Source organism: Macrotis lagotis, chromosome X (genome assembly GCF_037893015.1).
Source record: "Macrotis lagotis isolate mMagLag1 chromosome X, bilby.v1.9.chrom.fasta, whole genome shotgun sequence".
Taxonomy (NCBI): Eukaryota; Metazoa; Chordata; class Mammalia; order Peramelemorphia; family Peramelidae; genus Macrotis; species Macrotis lagotis.
In genome coordinates this window covers 411015190-411035861 of record NC_133666.1, presented here as the reverse complement: position 1 = coordinate 411035861, position 20672 = coordinate 411015190, and the positions used below count along the sequence as shown (strand labels likewise).

Sequence of the window (20672 nt, the reverse complement as noted above, 5' to 3'; positions counted from 1 at the left end):
TCTGGGTAAGAGATGATGTTAGATTTCTGTTTTACTTAACCTTTTTGAGTTTTTAAAAAAGTCATTATTTTCATCTCTAAATAACCCATTTTTATAAAGATGATTACGATTCTAATGAATTTTTCATATTGCATACTGCAATTTGCCCCCCCCCTTTACTACAATGATACATATAAGAATAATGATCATATTCAACTTTAAATTGAGTCATACAATCTGACAAAGGAATTTTTTAAAAAATCATTTCTGGATTTATTTCAGGACAGACAGGAAGAATATCTGGAACAGACCAAACATGTACAGGAGAGTCCATGCTGAAGGTAAAAGAGTTTTTAGGGCACCAAGGAATCAATTTTCAAAATATCTGAAAGAGGGAAAGAAGTCAAAAGATTGGAAAACATCATGGACGTCATTACTAGTAAAAGATGATTTCAAATAACTACCAACCCATAATTCTCATCTCTATGAAACATTTATTAGAAAAATTTATATACATATTGAGGGCATCCTTTGAGGAAAATATGACACTCTCATAAATGACATTCTAAGCTAAATCATATTTTTATTAACATGGTTGATTTCAAAGGTGCTAAAACAAGATTCCACAGTGCTTATTATATTTATAAGATTCTTTGAAAAATGCAACAGAGATAATTTTGTTTTCTGTCTCTTTATTAGTTTTTTTTTTTTTTTAGTTTTTACAAGACAAATGGGGTTAAGTGGCTTGCCCAAGGCCACACAGCTAGGTAATTATTAAGTGTCTGAGGTCGGATTTGAACCCAGGTACTCCTGTCTCCAAGGCTGGTGCTCTATCCACTGTGCCACCTAGCCACCCCTCTTTATTAGTTTCAATGGAAGTTAAAAAAAATGGGGAGGTATGTATATAAACTCACTAAAGTGATTTGGCAAATGGAAAAGGAATTCTCTTTCTAAGTGCTGAGGTCCTCCAAATACTCTTTGCACACAGGTATGGAATCCAGAATAGAACAGGAAGATTGCCCTTGGTAGCTACCCCAGGTTCAATGATCCTAAGATTTTTCATGAAACCAAAAAACATATTTTTTCATCAATATTCTTTAGTGATATTATCTGCTCAAGAGTTATGAAATAATATAATCTCCAGTGTTTCAAAACAAAGAGCATTAGAGGGGTACCAGGTGTGTATAAATCGACTGTAGAATAGTATAAATAATTAATTGCACACAAAAAGTGACAAAAACGTGATCTAAGACACAAATGACCAAAAAGGGAAGTGGGTGGTCAAGTCTGGAGAGTAGAGTATAACAGATGGACAACTTGTGTTTTGCACTGTTAATTCATGTAACATTAAGAGATCCTACATATGTAAATCTCTATTACCCTAGAGGAAACTAGGAGAGTAAAGGAGTGCGAGAAAGGGGACAGGAGAGGAGGGTATATAGGTGATAGAAGAGACAGAAGATTGTGGGAGAGGGTAGTCAGGTACAACACACTTTTGAAAGGAAAGAAAGAAAAGAATAAATGGGGGTAGGGGGAATAGGATGGAGGGACATACAGCTAGCAATAGCCACTGTAGGAAAAAAAATATTAATGCAATTTCTCTGATGGACTTAAGATAAAGAATGCAATCCATCCCAAAGACAGACCTGACTGAAGCATATTTTTCTCCTCTATTTTTCATGAGGTTTCTCTTTCTTTGGGGGGAGGCCATATGTTTACTTTTACAACATGACTATTGTAGTAATGTTTTGTTCATGGCTACACAATTTTAACCTATACTAAGTAACTTGCTTTCTCAATGGGGAAGGTGGGGTGGGAAGAAGGGAGAGAATTTGTAATTCCAGGATTTGGAAGTAAGAAGTGAAACTTACTTTTGTATGTAGCAGGAGAAAAAAATTAAAAATCAAAAAAAATTTAAAAAGAGACCCTACAGGAAAGATTCCTAGTATGTTGTATGAATACTCTTTGGAGGAGATGAACAAGAATCCCACAGTTTGGGAAGGCATAGTTGATTTGGAGAGAAAACTTGCTTCAATGGTATTGCTGATTCATTGAAGTTAATTTATCTCACAACTGGACCACAATGAATTCATATTCCAATGCTTCATAATAATTTGAAAGTAATAAATACTTCTCAATGATCATGCCATTGGAACACAAGTCTTGTAGTTTGTACAAAAGTAAAAAGGCTTCCCCATATGAGTTCTAACCTGGCAAGGGGACTGTATGTCTATGATCAGAGAACTTAGCTAAGGGCTGAAAGGCTCATCACCAAAAGAATGACCATTAGATATTTTTTTTTACTACTATAAACTCACAAATACTATCTATTTCAGTAAAAAGGGATTACAATTTACCTAGGCTGAAAGAATATTAGTAAAATAATGGCTTCTCAAAATAAGTAAATTTATTTATGTGAAAAGTCAATAGAAAAAATATTTGAGACCAGGACTGACCCTGGAAATTCAGAACAGATGGTCACTGTATAAATTCAGAATAGGTGGTCACAGAACACCCTGGTCACATGGGAATAACTTGCACAGTAATAATTATTATAATTTTAATTGATTGATTTTTAGGACAGTTTTGCTTGATAACCTTGAATTCAGTCTTTTGATGTTTTGGATAAAAGAACAAAGTGCTAAATTTTTTAGAAAAAGAAATCATCTGGACCTTTTCCCCCTTGCCTCATCCCAGTCTTTTTAAAAAAGCACTTGGACATTTGAAGAAAATATATCTGATCTTTTAAAAATTTTAATTGTATCTTCCTTTGTTACTTCTGGATATTCTCTGCTATTTTGAGCACATCTCTCTCTATATATAAGGGAAAAAGGTTAAGTTTGATTTACCCACCTGTGGGGCATCATAATAACCAGGAATTCGTTGATGGGTTGATTCAAAGTCATCTGTGTGTACAAAATTAAAAAGCATATCTTTACAAATGAAAAAAGAAATGTAAATACAGTATACTAAACCATTAAAATATTTACAGTTATACTTTAAGACAATATTTATGCTTAGTAAAACTGAGCATGGACATTTGAAAAGTAGATATCAATGTGTGCAGGAACTTCACATACAGTATTTCATTTAACTCTCATGAGGAACAGATGTTTTTTGTGCAAAGAATGTCTCACTTGAGCTAAGTAGTAAGTTTAAGGTACTTTCTTAAGAGGAGGGAACTTGGTGTTTTGAGAAGAAAGCTACAGATTATCTTCAAAGGAATGATTAGGTTAGACACACAGGTGCTATCCAAAGAAAATGACTAGTTAAGGATAGCTCTTTATTAGTATGTCATCTCAGAAATAATAGAGAATTCTTTATAATTTGAAAGACAGTGGATGTCTATGTCTCACTTCTGGTGATTCACATAAGTGAATGGTATTTACTATCATAAGAAGCTTAGAAAACTTTGTCAAAGTTTAAAAAGTCCTGGGCAAGAAACTAAAGACCACAAAGCATGGGTGATGTTTTTAAGCACTGTCATTCACTGAAGGCAAAAGATGCTTAGAAAGCAGAATCAGAAACTGAACAAATGGTTATGATGATAATTCCTAAGAATAGGATTTAAACTCCTGGTTTCCTGGTTTAAAAACAGAGGAAGGGCAGACTTCCAGGTCTGGGATGGGGGTGCACCTAACAGGTTAAGTTCAGCAGCTAGCTCATGGTCATCTTTTCCATTCCAACCAATATCCCTTTTTAAATAAATACCCTCACCTCCCAATTCTTCAATCTCCCATAATCATTAGCTTTTATCTCTAGCCTACCCTCAGTCATGCACAAGGTTAGAAAACTCTCTTCCTACATCAACTGAATTTGACTCAATTATAACTATGGATGTAGGAATGCAATGTTCAAATTTAATTTTTAAAATGTTATAAAATCAAGTGGTCAAAATACAGAGAATGCAGGTTTAAAGGAGGATAGTGTATGTCTCACAATATCAGTTCATATTTTTAGAATTAATTAGAATCCAGTAGTATCACTACTCTAACTGGTTTTTCTTGTTCCTCATTGCAACCTGTTGATAATAGATTAATTTAAGCTGTATTGCAGAACCATAACAGAACTAACAATTCTGGTGCCCAGGAAAAATTACCATAAAATATTCTATAGAGTGAGCAAATAAGTCTTTCAAGATAAATTTAGTTAGGGGCAGGGATTCTCAGGGAGACAACCCAGTCTTCAAGACACCAAGATTGATGGGGAGAGAGATTGTGGAAACTGTATTGCTAAAGGGAGACAAGAGGCTTCAAGACTAGTAGGACTAGCCTCTATGGAGTCTGCTTCCAAAGGGGAGGAGAAACTGGATTGGCCAGAATCTTGCACTGGATGTAGCTAGGAGAGCAAGGCCACCGTTTTATTCAGTTATTCTTGCAAATTAGGCTTTAAGCTTATTTCAACTGGCAAAGGAATATATATATATATATATATATATGTACATATATATATGTACATATATATATATATGTATACTTTGATTCTTTAAATTTTATTATTTTGGGACCCTCTAACTGTTGAAAATTCAGTTGAAAATAAGTAACAGAGAGACTTTGAGGGTTTGGGTTCCACCTAAGTTCTGGATCCCTCCAAAATCATCATCATTATAATTATCATCATCATCATCATCATCATCATCCCAGTGCCTTGGATTTAAAGACAGAAAATCATAGTGAGGTCGGGTTAATATGTGCAGAAGTACATACTGATTCAAATATGATTCAAATCATATTAACTTTATGTATATCTGCATAGGATTCTGTTGTCTAACAATATTTTTGGTCAAAATCAACCTCTTTTCAAACAATTTCACAAAACTGACTTACTGTAAAATAAGGTGAATGTATAAATGGAATGGAATATTAATGTGCATAAAGAAATGACAGGTCTCAGGAATTCAGGGAAACATGGGAAGATTTATATGACTTGATACTGAGTGAAAAAAAAGCTGAATCAAAAGAACAATAAGTAAGAAGATCTGTAAAGTGAAATTGAACTTTGAAGTTGTTGAAAATACAAGCTTGGTACCAGAGAGTAGATCATGTCACCTGTTTCCCTCTTCTCCAAAAAAAAGGCAAGAGAGGAGCTGGGAGGGCAGAATATTATACACAAATGATGTTTTCCAGAAAGGATTATGAGATAAATATAAATAACACTGATAGACTTTTTTTTAATTGAAGTCACTGGGTATATAACTACTATCAATATTTCCAATGAATATATCTAAAAAATTGTTATAGATGTAATAGCTTATTATTCTAATTTATTTTTCTCAGTCTAAAAAACATTCTATTAACTGGAACACAAATTTGGTCACTTTTTTTTAAAGGTTTTTGCAAGGCAAAGGTGGTTAAGTGGCTTGCCCAAGGCCACACAGCTAGGTAATTATTAAGTGTCTCAGATTGGATTTGAGTCCAGGTACTCCTGACTCCAGGGCCGGTGCTATATCTACTGCACCACCTAGTTGCCCCTAATTTGGTCTCTTTTAAAGGATTATTTTATCCATCATTAATTCAATTAAATTTAACAAATATTTATGTCTACAGTACTATATACTAGGTACTAGTGATTCAAAGGAAAAAAAATCAACATAGTCCCTCTGACTTCTAATAGCTTGATGTTATTGTATGATAGATATATCCACAGATAAGCTTAATAAAAGGCTGAATAAGATAGAGACACAGCATTTAGCACAGATGTGCTGACTTTGGTTCAGGACAAGGACATGCTTGTGTCTGGAGAGGACAGGTCTTTGCATAATGATACCTCAGGATAGGGAAGGGAGCACATACATTTCATAGAGCTTTGAGGGCCTATATTTTAAGGAGTCACACTTTAGGAAGCACCATTTTGATCCTCTTAGCATAAAACATCCTTCAAGATGAGAGCTAAATTAAATCCTGTGACAGTGAGTATAGTATAATGGATAGTGACATGAATACCTGAGTTGAAGTCTTGCCTCTGACAAATACTAGTTTAGCCTTTTGATGACATGAATAACTCTCTAAGACTCTCTAAGGTGAAAATGAATTGCTATTCTGTTTGGAAGCTTTCATACTGGAAGTTTGCTTATTGATGAAATCCTACTCCCTCAGCTTCTATACTCCCTTCCCTCACCGCCCCCCCCAATTCTGTAATATCATAAGTGGCTTTGAGACTGTTTAGAGAGAAACTATTTTTTTCTTAAATTAATGTTAATAATAATATTAAAGGCAGTTCTGCTCTTTGAGTTTCCCACTTTGGATTTTTCCCTATTGATTTTCCCCCTTTGGATTCTCCAAGGTAGATGATTCATATATATCCTTCCTTAAGGGTTGTTATAAGTGTATTTATGATTGTATGTCAAGTGAAGATCATCCATTTACTGATTTTCCATATTGAAACTGATATTCCAGGGGGAAGCTAGGTGGTACAGTGGATAGAGCACCAGCCCTGTAGTCAAGAGGACCTGAGTTCAAATCTAGCCTCAGAAACTTAATAATTGCCTAGCTGTGTGACCCTTGGGCAAGTCACTTAACCCCATTGCCTTAAATAAAAAATAATAATTTGATATTCCAGGGGAAAAGATGCCCAAATTACAAATCTGCCTATTGCCTTTTGTTTTTACCATCTCTTTGGCCTCTCCTAAATAGGGCTGTGAAGGCCCAGGAAACACATTACAAGTCACAGAATCAAGACATTTTAGAGTTGATAGAGATTGCAGAGGCCTCCTTGACAAAACCATACTTTCTTTCAAGGATTCATTCTACCTACTATCTGACACCTGGTCATGGCCCCTGCTAAAATGTATCAAATCAAAGAGATTCCCCTCTTCCTGAGTTAGCCTAGGCCACTTTGGTAGATTTCTTATTGTCAGGAGATAAAGGCCTTTCTAAAATGTGGTCCTTAGGATTGGGCACAGTATTTTTAGCACAGTTGTGTCGTCTGCCTATGACTTCCTTATTCCTAGATGCTCGGTCTCTATTAGTGCAGCATAGATTTGCATTAGTATTTCTGGTTGTCATAACATGTCATTTTATATTGAATCTATTAAAAAAATCCCAGGTAAAATGATGTCTAGACATTCCTCTCTCACCTTAACCTTGTGAAATAAACCTTTTAAACTAAAATGTAAATATCTATCTCTACCAAGTTTTACCTTCTAAAACCTGGTCCAATGTTTCAGCCTGTCTAGAGCTTTTTGAAGATGGCCAATGGGTTGGTTATGGTTTTCCTATTTTGTGTCATCTACAAATCTGAAATACTGTCCTGATGAGACAAATATTAAACATTTCATTTTTGCTTTCCATGAGGACAATAGTGCTCACTCTGTTTCTGTTGCCTTTGAAAAATGCAGAAAAAGGGGCAGCTAGGTGGTGCAGGGGATAGAGCACTGGCCCTGGAGTCAGGAGTACCTGAGTTCAAATCCAGCCTCAGACACTTAATAATTACCTAGCTGTGTGGCCTTGGGCAAGCCACTTAACCCCAATGCCTTGCAAAAACTAAAAAAAAAAAAAAATGCAGAAAAGTCAATTCCACTTTAATGGTATATTGTAAAAGAAGTACTCACTTTTATGTATCTAAAGTCTGGACATTGTATGATGTTTCTCTAAATGATAATGATGGGAATACATCATGTTAAATTTTATTATAGTAAGATGAGAACAGAGACTATATTTAGTTAACTTCCTCTGCACAATGTCTAAGATAGTATCTTTCATTTATTAAGCATTTATTTATATACCAAAAATGCTGTTGCTTTTGAGCAGCTTGAAATATAACCTTCTTATGTTCTGTTTGCTCGGTATTCAATGAACATATATAAAAGTGACTTAAGTGACTTAAGTATCTTGATATTTTCTTTAAGCAAATTTTTGTTTTGCTTAAGTAGTGTGATTAGAAGACTTACTTTTGTTAGGAGGAGGGTTTGACACATCCCATATAATACTCTTTTTCTTCATATTTTTCTTGGCATCTTTGCTTGCCTTCCAGTTTAGAAGGAATTGTCTTTCTATTTGTTTTATTTCTTTCCCATCAAGACTTTCTGGAGGAAAAAAACACATACTTTAAAAACCTAGATATTAAGTTTAAAAGTATTTACACTGTTGAAAATTTGTATTAATGGAATTTTACTTAACATTTGTGGTTTTTTTAAGGAAAAGTCAAAAATTGTATCATACATTAACAATTAGTATATTGTTTTATATATGAAGCAGAATGATTTTAATGAATTCGAAGTTATTTAATATTTTGCATGTAAAGGAAACCTAGGCAAGTCCCCTAACTTTTCTGGGTCACTTTTATCTCCCTAAGATTCTACAATTCTAAGGAAAATTCCATATAGTGATAGACATATTAAAACAAAACAATATATACTTACCCCAAATTTCTACCAATATAAAAATAATATATACTTTTTTTCTACTGGATAGAGACATTTCACTAAATGAACTAAGACCATATACATATAAAGGACAATTATAGACAGTTAATTTTCCACTTTTGCAGCAATTGCATTGTAAGAACCAAATAATTTAACTGTGTGGCTAAAGAATTTAATATCTATTGCCTAAAATCCTCATGATAAACTTCTTCCTACTTAATTTGACTGGTTCTTGGCAGTCATTAGACACAGTCTGTTCCTATGATCATATCTGAAGATTTTCTATTTGATGGCCAAAATATATTAGAAGATTCTGAGCTAGACCTCCAGAAAACTGAGCAGATCCACTATGGAGTACTTGCACATAAAGTAAAGATATGAATGAGTTGTGATCTCTTTTGGAATATGCAGACAGAAACAGCCACAAAAGAACATATCACAGATACATTACATTGCCTATTTTCACATATGTCTGAGCATCAGTGATGAAGGTACAAAGCATTGATTATAAAAATTATTTAATAAAATCTTTTTGTATTCCTCATATAATTCCTGCTTTGATGACTTCTAAGAATAGCACACTTGATATTGCATATAGCAATTAATAGAGATAGATTTATGATTAATGATGGTTTATCGTGATTATAATGAAAACTAAATGAATTTGTCAACACAATGAGAGAGACCTTTCAATCCTTACTTATTTGGTAAGGATAATAGTAAAGATATGTTCTTTAAGAGTTAATATGGGGGTGGTTAGTTGGTGCAGTGGATAGAGCACCGGCCCTGGAGTCAGGAGTACCTGAGTTCAAATTTGGCCTCAGACACTTGATAATCACCTAGCTGTGTGGCCTTGGGCAAGCCACTTAACCCCATTGCCTTGCAAAAAAACAAAACAAAACTAAAAAAAAAAAGTTAATGTGAAGCACTTTAAACATAGTATTATAGAAAGAGATTTTAAAATAGACTGAGCAAAAAGTAAATATGGAAATTCTCCCTATCTTTTTGTATATTAAATTGCCCCTAGATAGTTAAGAGCTTCATGACCAAATGATGTTTAGATAAAGTTAAATCTATTACTAGAAATAAATGAGTAACTTTCTAGGTTTTAATTAACTCAACAAAAGACAAAGCTCACATTTATACAGTATATATTACTTCAATACCTAATTTATGGTTCATTTTTTTATTTAGATAATTGATTCACCTGCAATTTAATATATACTATAAGATGCTGGTATGGTCCCATATTATGCTTAACTGTTATTTAGTTTTCCAAACAGTTTTGTTACTACTTTCCCCACTTCTTTGTTATTGGTATATTAACATGATAGCATGATACAGCTTATGCATTTTGTCCTAATTCTCGCTTATATTTTCTATTCTGATCTATTTTTCTATTTTCTTATCCAATTCTAGAAAAATTTGATAATTACTATTTAATGGTATGTTTAAAAGAATAACTTTTCTCCTTTTTCCTCATTATTTCCCTTGATAAATTTAAACTTTCATTCCTTCATATGAATTCTGGCATTATTTTATCTAATTCTATGAAGCATAATATTAGTATTTGGTCTGGTATCATGTTAAATGTATAGATTATATAATGTGAACACTGAATTAACTAATTTTCCCTTTATTTTTAGAAAATTTATTTTATACTTACAAAGATCTTGTGTGTTCTTGGTAGGTTATTCCCAGTTTTTCTATTGTACTAAATGATATTTAAATTTTTCCTAATGTGTTTGTGATATATAGAAATGCTTATGGCTTTTGATTTTTAAATTTATATAACTTATACAACCTTGGGAGGGTAGTAATGTAAGTAATATTTCTATTTTACATATAAGGAAAACTGAGACTCAGAGAGTTTAATAAACTTGCTCAAAGTTACACTACTATAAAGTACTCAATAACAGATGGTTCAAATCCAAGTTCAATGGTGTTCATTCCACAATACTTTGCTGTCCTTTCTAACTATATTCCCCCAATACAGAAATATCTTACTAATATAGATAACTTCTCTCCATTGACTTCCATTTCTAATTGGAAATGAGTGCCACTGTAAAATACGATGTAGATGTAAATAAGTGAGATAAACTTACTCAAAATGCAATAAAACAATAAACCATATTCTAAAAAAGTAAAAGTTTATGATAAAACATTAATAGTTCAATTGATTAATGATATGCTTAACTATATTTACCTTTTTAAAACAGTAACAAAATTTCTGAAAGTGAAGTTAAGACTTTAGAGCTAAAAATTCTTGTGATAATGATTCTCTTTTACTTTGATTCCTATTATTGTTCTAGCTATTAAGATAGCATATTCTTAAATACAGTGTTATATATTTGGTCAAATGTCTTACAAAACTAAATCCTCAACACTCAGTTTTGCTCAATACATTATTTGCTGTCACTCTTCCATCATTACATTTATTGTCCTTTTTCTAGATTCTAATCTGGTAAGAACTATAGTTTGTTAAAGTGTTCTTGTATAATAGGAATTAATAATACAAAAACATGAGAGAATATCTATTAAGCACTAATAAGGAAAATACATGTCTAGTCCTTGTCCCATAATTAGTTAATCATTAGTGATTTAATAGATTATGATCTGAATTTTTTTTGGGGGGTGACTGACCCCTTAAAAAAGGGGTTTTTACACCTGACAAAATGTTATTACTGGTATGCTGGGGTAGGAGAGTCAAATGTACTAAACAAAGCTCAAGGACCTGGAATCTTAATTCACTCTTTAAAGGAAATGAATTCTTAATACTGAATTTTAAACTCATATTCGAAAAATAAAGAACAGATTGAAATTCTAATCTTGAACACCATACCAATTTTAAGAAAATGATTCTCAAATAGTAATTATCACATAAGAATTATATTCTCTTGCTTAGTTGGAAACTAGCCAATTGAAGCCTCAAGTATCCTCCTTACCCTGTACTTTTTTCTGTAAGAAGCAAATTAAAAGAAAATAAGTTTATACCAAAAAATATACCCAAATTGGATATCATCAGACTTTTAATCAGAAAAATATAACATTCCCACCCAATTAACTATTTCCCTTCTAATTCTATAACACTGATTTTGTTTATGCCAAAAAATTCAATGTTATATAATCTCTTTTGTGTAATTTTAAATCATCAAAGCTACTCCCTTCTCTGTTCCTCTAATTTTTTATTTGTGATGAGACCTTTTATAACTAGGATGTTTTCATTTGAAGATTATGACTTGTGGTAGGTATGAGCTATTGCTCTTCATTTAATTTCTGCCAGATTGCTTTCCATGTGTCTTGGCCATTTTTTTTGACTAGTGAGTTCAATAACTTGAGTCCTTGAGTTTATTAAATATTAAATTATTTAAATTAAATTATTAAGTATTAAATACTTTTGTTACTATGTTCAATTGCTTTTGGGTCTTGCATACTTAATCTGTTCTTCTGATCAATTTTTCTATTTTTAAATTAGTACCAGATAATTTGATGATTTGATATTGCTAGGCCCTCTCCCATACCACTTTTTTTTCATTATTTCAAAAATAGATTAAGAGGCATTCCCCAGTAGATATGAGAGATACTTATTAAAATAATATAAAAATGACAAAAAAATACAGTAGTTGGAAGAGCCATAGAGGAAAGACTTAAAAATACACTACTGGTAGATCTTTGAACTGATCCAACCATTATGTATTATGTTCCCAGAGTCACTAATATGTGTATACTCTTTGACTTGGTGATATCACTACTAGTCATGTAATCAAAGGAAATAAAAATAAGAGGGAAAGGACTGACATACAGAAAGAACATTTTTAGCAATCTTTTTGTTATAGTAAAATAGCTGATCTACTGAGGAAAGGATGAACAAATGATGAAATATTAAAGCATTATAATATTGCCCGGTAAGAAATGATGAAGGAGATGAATTTAGAAAAACCTGAGAGGATTTGTATCTCTTGCAGGGAGAAATGAGTGGAACCAGGAGGTAAAATTCTACAATGATTATAAGTGTAAGGAAAACAATTGCCTAAGACTTAAGAACTATGATCAAGGCAATCGTGATTCCAGAAGACTGAAGAAGTAAGCTTTCCACCTCTTTAAAGAGAGGAAATGGACTAGAGGTCAAGAATGAGAAGTATTTTTTCAAAATTGGGCAAAGAACAGACTTCTTTTATTTGCCTATACTTATTTGTAATTAGGGAGGGGGGGGGTTTGGGGGGAGGGAGTGGAGGTAGGGTAGGGAAGGGATTTAGTGGGGCTTGGTAATGGAGATCCCAAAGAAAAGGAATGTCGTCATGAAACATTAAAAAAAATGCGCAGAAGACAGTTTAAGAAGTTCAGAAGGGTTCAGACAAAGAGAACCCTGTTGAAACTAGCATGTTAAATTTAATACACTTTTTTTAAAAAAAACAGGCTGCATATAACGTTTCAGGTTATCAAACTGAGTGCTCTTTTCCTGTTCTCTATATAAGAAAATTTTATATCATTTGAATGCTTGTCAGTTTCATAATGATAAAGATAATTAAAATAAAAAAATAAATAAAAATACCTTAAGCATCAAGGGAGAGAGAGCTTTTCTCCACCTACTTCAGTTAGCATTTGCCACAAGGAATGAAGATCTTAAATACAATTCTCCTTTCAAATAGGGAATATTATGGTGTCCTAGATTTAGAACTGGAAGACACCTCAGAGTTCATCTATTCCAACTATTTTATTTTATAGAAGAGGGAACAAAGATCCAGAGAGGTTTTGCAGCTTTCCCATTTTCACAAAGGTAGGTAGTAAGTAGCAGAACCAGGATTCAAAATGAAATTTTATGACTATTACACTATTACACTTCTCTGTTTATGTTTACACATAATATATATGTGTGTAAATATGACTATCATATTTACACAGTACTTTACTCACATTATCCTGTTTGATTCTCTCTACAACCCTGGTGGAGTGTGTTATTATTATTATTATTATTATTATTATTATTATTATTATTGCTCCTATTTATTTTACAATTAAATAAACTGAAGCTCTGAGAGATGAAAGGACTTGCCCATGGTCACCCAGCTAGAAAGCAATTGAGGACTTCCTGACAGCCAGATCAATACACTCTTTCTATCACTGAAGCTGTTATTTCTACTGAAGAATACTATCTCACCTAACAAGCTAGTATCATCTAGCATTGAAATAAAATGAAATTCAACTTATCTATCACTTATCTATAAATATCTTACAAGATGATCTTCAGGTAATGTTGTTCATATTGTTTGGTCATTTCAGTTGTGTCCGATTCTCTGCCACACCATCTGGGGTTTTCTTGAATAGATACTGGAGTGATTTGCCATTTCTCCAACTCATTTTACGGATAAGGAAACTAAGCAAACTAAGCAAACAGAGTTAAGTGACTTGTCCAGGGTCACACAGCTAGTATCTGAGGTTCCATTTGAACATAGGTCTTCTTGGTTCTGGGTCTGGCACTTTATTCACTGTGTCACCTGTCCCATGATTTTCAGAAAGAATCCAATAAATGGGGGTGGCTAGGTGGCGCAGTGGATAGAGCACTGGCCCTGGAGTCAGGAGTACCTGGGTTCAAATCCGGTCTCAGACACTTAATAATTACCTAGCTGTGTGGCCTTGGGCAAGTCACTTAACCCCATTTGCCTTGCAAAAACCTAAAAAAAAAAAGAATCCAATAAATGACTGACTAAAAGACAGAAAATTGTTAACCACTCATGACTGGTGACTTTACTCTGAGAGATTTTTAAAAGTGAGACTTTTTACTGTAAAGTAATTATGATGTCAGTAAATATTTCATGCCCTCTTTCTTCTTCTTTTTTTTTTTGATTTTTCAAGGCAATGGGTTTAAGTGGCTTGCTCAAGGCCACACAGCTAGGTAATTATTAAGTGTCTGAGGTCGGATTTGAACCCAGGTACTCCTGACTCCAGGGCCAGTGCTCTATCCACTGTGCCACCTAGCTACCCCCTCTTTCTTCTTTTTAATTATTAGAATCAAAACTTGCTAAGAACAATAAATATTGTGTCCCAATGGGTAGAGCACAACCCAGGAGTCAGGAGGACCTGAGTTAAAATACAGCTTCATGTACTTAATAGTTATGTGACCCTGGGCAAGTCACTTAACACTGATTGCTTCCCTCAAAAATGTATTAAATATTTAAAAGTAGATAATACATAGACACAAGTGTCATATTCTTAACCATATAGGACAGTTGAAAAGCTATTAAACTAACAATTCCCCAAATTTGTTTATTTTTTCAAAAATGTTTTTTATGTGATATAAATTATTTTACCTAGAGATTTGGATATCACGATCAATCTGTCTCTGTATTTTGGCTTGAGGCAAACAGGATTTCCATTCAGATCCATTTTCCTTAATTTGGGCAACCTGTTCAATAAAAGCTCCAAATCCTGTAATTATGAAAGCAGAAGAACACAATATTCTGTAACTATCAAAATTACATTAGTTAACAGTATGTTAACGAATATGTTTTAATTATTTATTTTAGTTGATAGAAGTCAGACATCAAGATTCAGTCAAGTGAAAAGTATCAGTTTACATATATATCCCATTACACAGGACTTCTACACAGAAACTATAGAGAGTTGGAGAAAAAGTAATATTTGAATTTAATTCTGTATGATTAATGGCCATAGTCTAATTCAGAGGTAAGAACAGGTAGCAGGCCCAAGATCTATTGTCTCTTGTTAAAATTGACTTAGCTCATTTTAGAGGGAAAGTAATTGAAGAGATCAATTATGCAATGAAGTTCTAGAATAAATCAATATATGTGTTATCTTGTTATCCACATTAGACTCATAACATATTACATATACCAAGTATTTTTATAGTTTGAAAAAGGTTGTGAATGTGAGTGGTATGAAAATCGTTTTAGAGGAGGAAATCACCCCCCAGTTTTTCTAAGTTCAGTCTCATTCCACACAATGGCTTACCACCTTGCACTAATTTCTATATCTATCCCCTAATTCAAGTTAATTCCTTGGCCTTAAAGGTCTGATAGCTTTTAATCAATCCTAATTCATTCTACATTTAATCCTAATCTGCTGCCCCCCATGTATTACCTTCCATTTTTACTTGTTTTTCTACCCACCCACTTCATGTGGAAATCTTTTTTGCAAGGTGACTTTTAGTAAGGTGCTTCCTTCCCCAATTCTAAATTCTTTCTGGAAAAATCACTTTATGTGAAGCTTCAATGGAAATCCTTTCTCACCTAAAACATTTATTAAACAGTGGTATTAAATAATGGACTTCGTTATATTATATAATATGATATATAATAATTTAATATAACATAATATAATTAAACTGTCATATTAATATTTTTATCTACTGTAATACTGGTCAATAGAATAAAAGAGAATATGTAACAAGCAAGGTAAGGCGAGAAATCTGACTAATAACAGTTGGTGGGTTTACCCTGTCAGGAAAATCTTATTTGCCTTAGAAGTTTTTATTAAATTGAGAAGAGTAAGTTAGTTAATATATTCCCTACCTGATTTCACACCCAGGCACTTAAAATGATTTGTTCAGTGAACACATCTGTTTAATTCTGAGTAAAAGCTATAAAGACTTTATTATATCACATATTTTACAATTATAAATTCTGCATTATTCTTAGATTGGAAATCTTTTTGTCCAAAGACAAGAAGAGTGTATCATACTTTTGGATATTGCTTGTGACTAAAAAGTTAGCTAATAAAAGCAAATCAAAATAAATACAGACAAGCTGTGATTGCTGAAACAGGCTTTTAGATTTTTGTTAACTTTTACTCATTTGATAAATGATCCTGAACATATTCCCTCCAGTGTATATTTATCTAAGACTACACTAACCCTGTGTTGAAATATGATTATGCTTTGGATATCCTCTAGTTGTTCATTGCCTTTCTGTCTCAAATAAGATGTTTTCACTTTCTAGCCTTTCAATAAGCTATACTAAAGGGACCAGACACTTTCTAGGCAGTCGGTTTGATAAATGATCATGCTATGTTATCACTTAGAGGTCTGCTGCAATGTACTGGAGAGCAAATGATATTCCACATGCAGGAGTGAGTGCCTTAGTGCCTCTGTAGACATCTGCAACAAGAGCAATCGAATTCTGCACAATTAAGGATGGCCCTTTCTAACCTGTATTTGACCAGTTTGCTCTCATCTTTATTGGAAATGTCTAGCTCCACTGCCCTAACTATATCAACACACAGCAATTTGTCACCACTGTGACTGCCTGTCATAATCTTCCAGAGAAAATCTATAATTTTACCCTTGTTCCTGACTAAATTCTGAAGAGTATAAATTTATCTTTTGGACAATATTCTTGCCATAATCAATACTGAGCAAAGGCCAGATAAATTGAGACCTCAGAAAACATGACAGGTTTAGAGCAGTCTTTTCATTTGTATTCTATAAATCAAATATTTGGTTTGGTGGACAAGCATGCTAATTTTTTTTATTTCTACCATTTATTCTGAAGATAATGTTACACTGTAATAAACAAATAAAATCCTACTATGGAATAAACATGTAATTTATTTAAATTATTTTGAATTATTAAACTTTGTAGGAATAAAAGATTAACAAACATTTTTTCCATCCTATTAGGTTTTGTAAGTTTCTACTAAGACTGGCTGGATACATTTGATTAAAATCATTTAGGCAAATATAATTCTGGCCCTAACTTAGAGTTTTTGGTGGGCCTAAATTATACTGATCAAATTACTTTTTTGTTGTATAGACAAAAACATTAGTTTTATTCCCCCAAAATTTCAGTAAAATTAGACATAGAAACCTAAAATTAATTTTACTTCAACTAAAATTACATATTGCCATTAACTGCATGGTTGCATTGGATGGTTCATTTTAATACTTTTGGATTCATTTTTAAGATGAAGTGCTCAACAAACTAGGAAAATCCCCAAGTCTCTTCCAGTTCTAAGATCCTATGTTCTGGGTCATACTGGAGTCGTATTTCCAAAGACAACTTAAAGTCAAAATCATTACTTTTTCCATTTTTCCTTATTAATAATTTTAAAAGGGTAATTAAGCCAGTATGGGAACATAACCAGGTATAAGTCACTAATAAGGGTTTTAGTATAAAAACCTTTCCACATTAAGGTATAACAAATATACCAATTTCAAATTAGCTTTTTGGTGGGGCAGAACTAATTTTCAGAAACATGAATTCAAATTCTGCCTCAGATGTACTTAATGGCTGCATTACCCTAAGCAAGTCACTGACCTCTGGTAGCCTCAGTTTCCTTATCTGTAAAATGGAGGTAATAATATCACCTTCCTCTTAAAGAGTTGTTGCGGAGAAAAAATGAAATAACATGTGAATTTGTGTTGAAAACCTTCAAGTCTTATGTGTTGGCTATATCTATTGCTATTTATTTGCAAATTCAGACAGGCTCATCTTCATCTTTACAATGCCACTGCTGACTGCGAATGAAAATAATTAGTTTGATTTGACGTGGTTCTGTATGGACAGACTTCCAAGATTATGGGTCTTATTGCTTGCTGGACCATTGTTATCCTTGAATTAGAAGTTTATACAATTTGGCAGGACTAATTGTGCCAAAGCCATGTAGTTATAACTGCATTTTTTGATTTCTTTCCACACAAATCCATTTACTAACATTAGTCAAGAGCTGAAGATAGTCTTAAGAATAAGCAGAAGAGGTTGTTAGTTACATTTCAGGGGGATTCAGAGCCATGATTTAAATGTCACAGGTGGGTGCTAACTCTCACTGAAGAGGTTCCTTTTACTAAGGGGAATCAGAACCTGCTCTGAAACTTTTAATTGTGAAGAGTTGCTTGTGGGGCACCCAGTGGGAGACTTTCTCAAGGTTCACAGGAAGGAATGTGTCAGAGTCTGAACATGAATCCAGGTTTTCTACATTTGGAGGGCCCTATAACCACATCACATTGCCTCTCCTACTGACCTGATTCATTTTACTTTGTACATATATTAAAAAACAAAAAAACCTGAATAGTTTTCCTTGTGTTATTTCCAATTTTCATATTAACTACCTCCTTTATATGTTCTTGATTCTTCTGCTTTTGACAGAATTTATGTCCTATAAATCAAATATTTGGTTTGGTGGATAAGCATGTTAAGCATTTGTGAATAGAAAATCTGCTAACTATTGGAATACATATATGTTTCTAGTTTATTATTTCTGAACTGAATTTCTGAATTGAAATTTCCAAATTGAATTTCTGAATTGAAAATCTGCTAACTTTTGGAAGATGTTTCTATTTTAAATAACTAGGGACCCAATTTTCCCACATAAGCTTTGCCCATGATGCTTAGGTCCCCCAAGTCAACCTCCCCAAAGACTATTGAGTCCACAATGGTTGTGAAAGCAATAGTATCTGATGACAGGACAATCAAGGGGACCCCAGAGCTAGGATGATCCGAGTCCAAGTTCTTTCCTCTTATGCATCCTGAATGGATAATTCTGGCAGTCACCTTTCAGTGCCTTTGGCAACTCTCTTGAGATGACAAATTGAAAAAGAAGGTGTCACCCTACACTGGCAGAAGGAGCTTCCTTTGAAAGTTCCCTTTGCCAGAGAAATCACGGGTCATGTCCTTCTTCGTATTGCCTATGAATGTGAAAATGAAAAAAAAGATTTAAACAAAATACTTTTGCAAAGACCCAACTTCAGGCTGCAGACATTGCCCAAGGAGGTTGTTAAAATATTAAAGGTTTGGCCTCTAACAGAAAGACACCAAAATCCATCTCCAATCTACCCTGGTTTGCTGATCTTCAGCAGGCACTTTTGGTGTCAGTCTCTAAACCCTCTGGTTCACTTTTCTCCAAATCCTAAGTGGATGGCTAAGCTAGCTAACCAACCTTTCAAGAGACTGCATTGTTAGAGCCACAGCCTCTATGGGAACAGAGAATCCCTTTGCTAGTTCTCATGGCCTGAGCATGGATTGGTTGTCATAAGTATTCGGCAGTGTATCAAAAAGCCATAACCTTTCAGAATGTTTCTTTGTTTATAAAATCAGGACCATATGACATTTTGGAGGTCTCCTAGGACAGAATGAAATGATAGCTGCTTACATTTACATATAATTTTTAGATTATTAATAACATGTATGCATGCTTAAGGTTTGCAAGTGCTTTACACATATTTTATCCTTATAATATGTGAGATAAGTATTATGGATATTTTTATTCCTATTTTACAGATGGGGAAATTGAGGCTTGGAGAGATGACATAACTTGGATAGGCAGGTGATGTTCAGAGCTAGGAATGGAGCTTAGGTCTTCTGACTCCAGATCTGGAGTTCTTTATCTATTGCCCTAAAGATAATGCCCTCAAAAGTTCTTTGTAGCCTATAAAGCATATGTAAAGTATAACTAACCGTTACATAATGGGCACAGAATATGACTCTCTAGGTTGTCATTTCTGAGTGAGGGACTGCCTAGGAAGCCACAGGGGGACATTAAGTAAAATACTCATTTTTAACATGTCTCCAACAAAAATAAATCTAAAGTCACAAAAATATAGCAACATTAACCAGTCAACTGACACTGACTATAGCATCATCTATATATTAATTAAAATTACTTCTAAAAAATAGCATACCTGGAAGAAAAAAATAAAAATGATCTTATAAAGTATTGATTGGGATAGTTAAATACCATAAATAATTCTTAAAACTCTTATTTTTGGCAATAGGGTTATTATTGCTTTTATTTAAATGCTTTGAGCAAACTTTCCAAACAGTTCCTGTTCATATTGCCATCAAATAAAACAGCCCATTGACATGGCAATAATGGATGAAAATGATTACTTTTTTCCTTTAAAAAATGATTTTAGGGGAACAGATTTGGAGCAATATGCAAGAAGTTATGCTAGTAAGGGTTTGAGAGTGACCCAGCAAATTTTTAAAGTGGAAAACTGTAATCAAATTAAAAGTAATACAATTTCTACCAAAATTTTCCTTAATACCTTCACGTGAAGAAGTTGGTTATCAACTGCTATAAGCTGAGTGAGATTCTCCAGTGTTTCTAAGTCTTTTACTTCATCAATATTGTTATTGCTGATATTTAATATAGAGAGGGAATTCTGAAAGAAAATCAATCAGGACAAATACATGTTAGGAAACTATCCACATTTGAATTATCACATATGATAACTTTTTTTAACATTTAGTCTTCCTTTTTAAAAAAAATTTTAATAGCATTTTCTCCAATTACATTTAAAGATAGTTTCAATATTCATTTTTTGTAAAATTTGAGCTCTAAATTTTTCTTCCCTTTTTCCTTCTCTCTTCCCCAAGAC

General features: G+C 33.2%; 1 protein-coding gene across 2 annotated transcripts in view; it reads right to left on the bottom strand.

Annotated features, from left to right (window-relative positions):
* Positions 1 to 228: 228 nt before the first annotated feature.
* Positions 229 to 20672, bottom strand: part of PPP1R42 (protein phosphatase 1 regulatory subunit 42) — a 34137-nt gene continuing 13693 nt past the window's right edge. For both annotated transcript variants that reach the window (XM_074200078.1, XM_074200077.1), the window contains exons 6-10: positions 20340 to 20456; positions 14650 to 14767; positions 7868 to 8002; positions 2833 to 2885; positions 229 to 364 (exon numbers count right to left, since the gene is read on the bottom strand). In XM_074200078.1, the coding sequence (XP_074056179.1) occupies positions 356 to 364; positions 2833 to 2885; positions 7868 to 8002; positions 14650 to 14767; positions 20340 to 20456 (432 nt within the window). In that variant the 3' untranslated portion in view covers positions 229 to 355. The remainder of the gene's footprint in view (positions 365 to 2832; positions 2886 to 7867; positions 8003 to 14649; positions 14768 to 20339; positions 20457 to 20672) is intronic.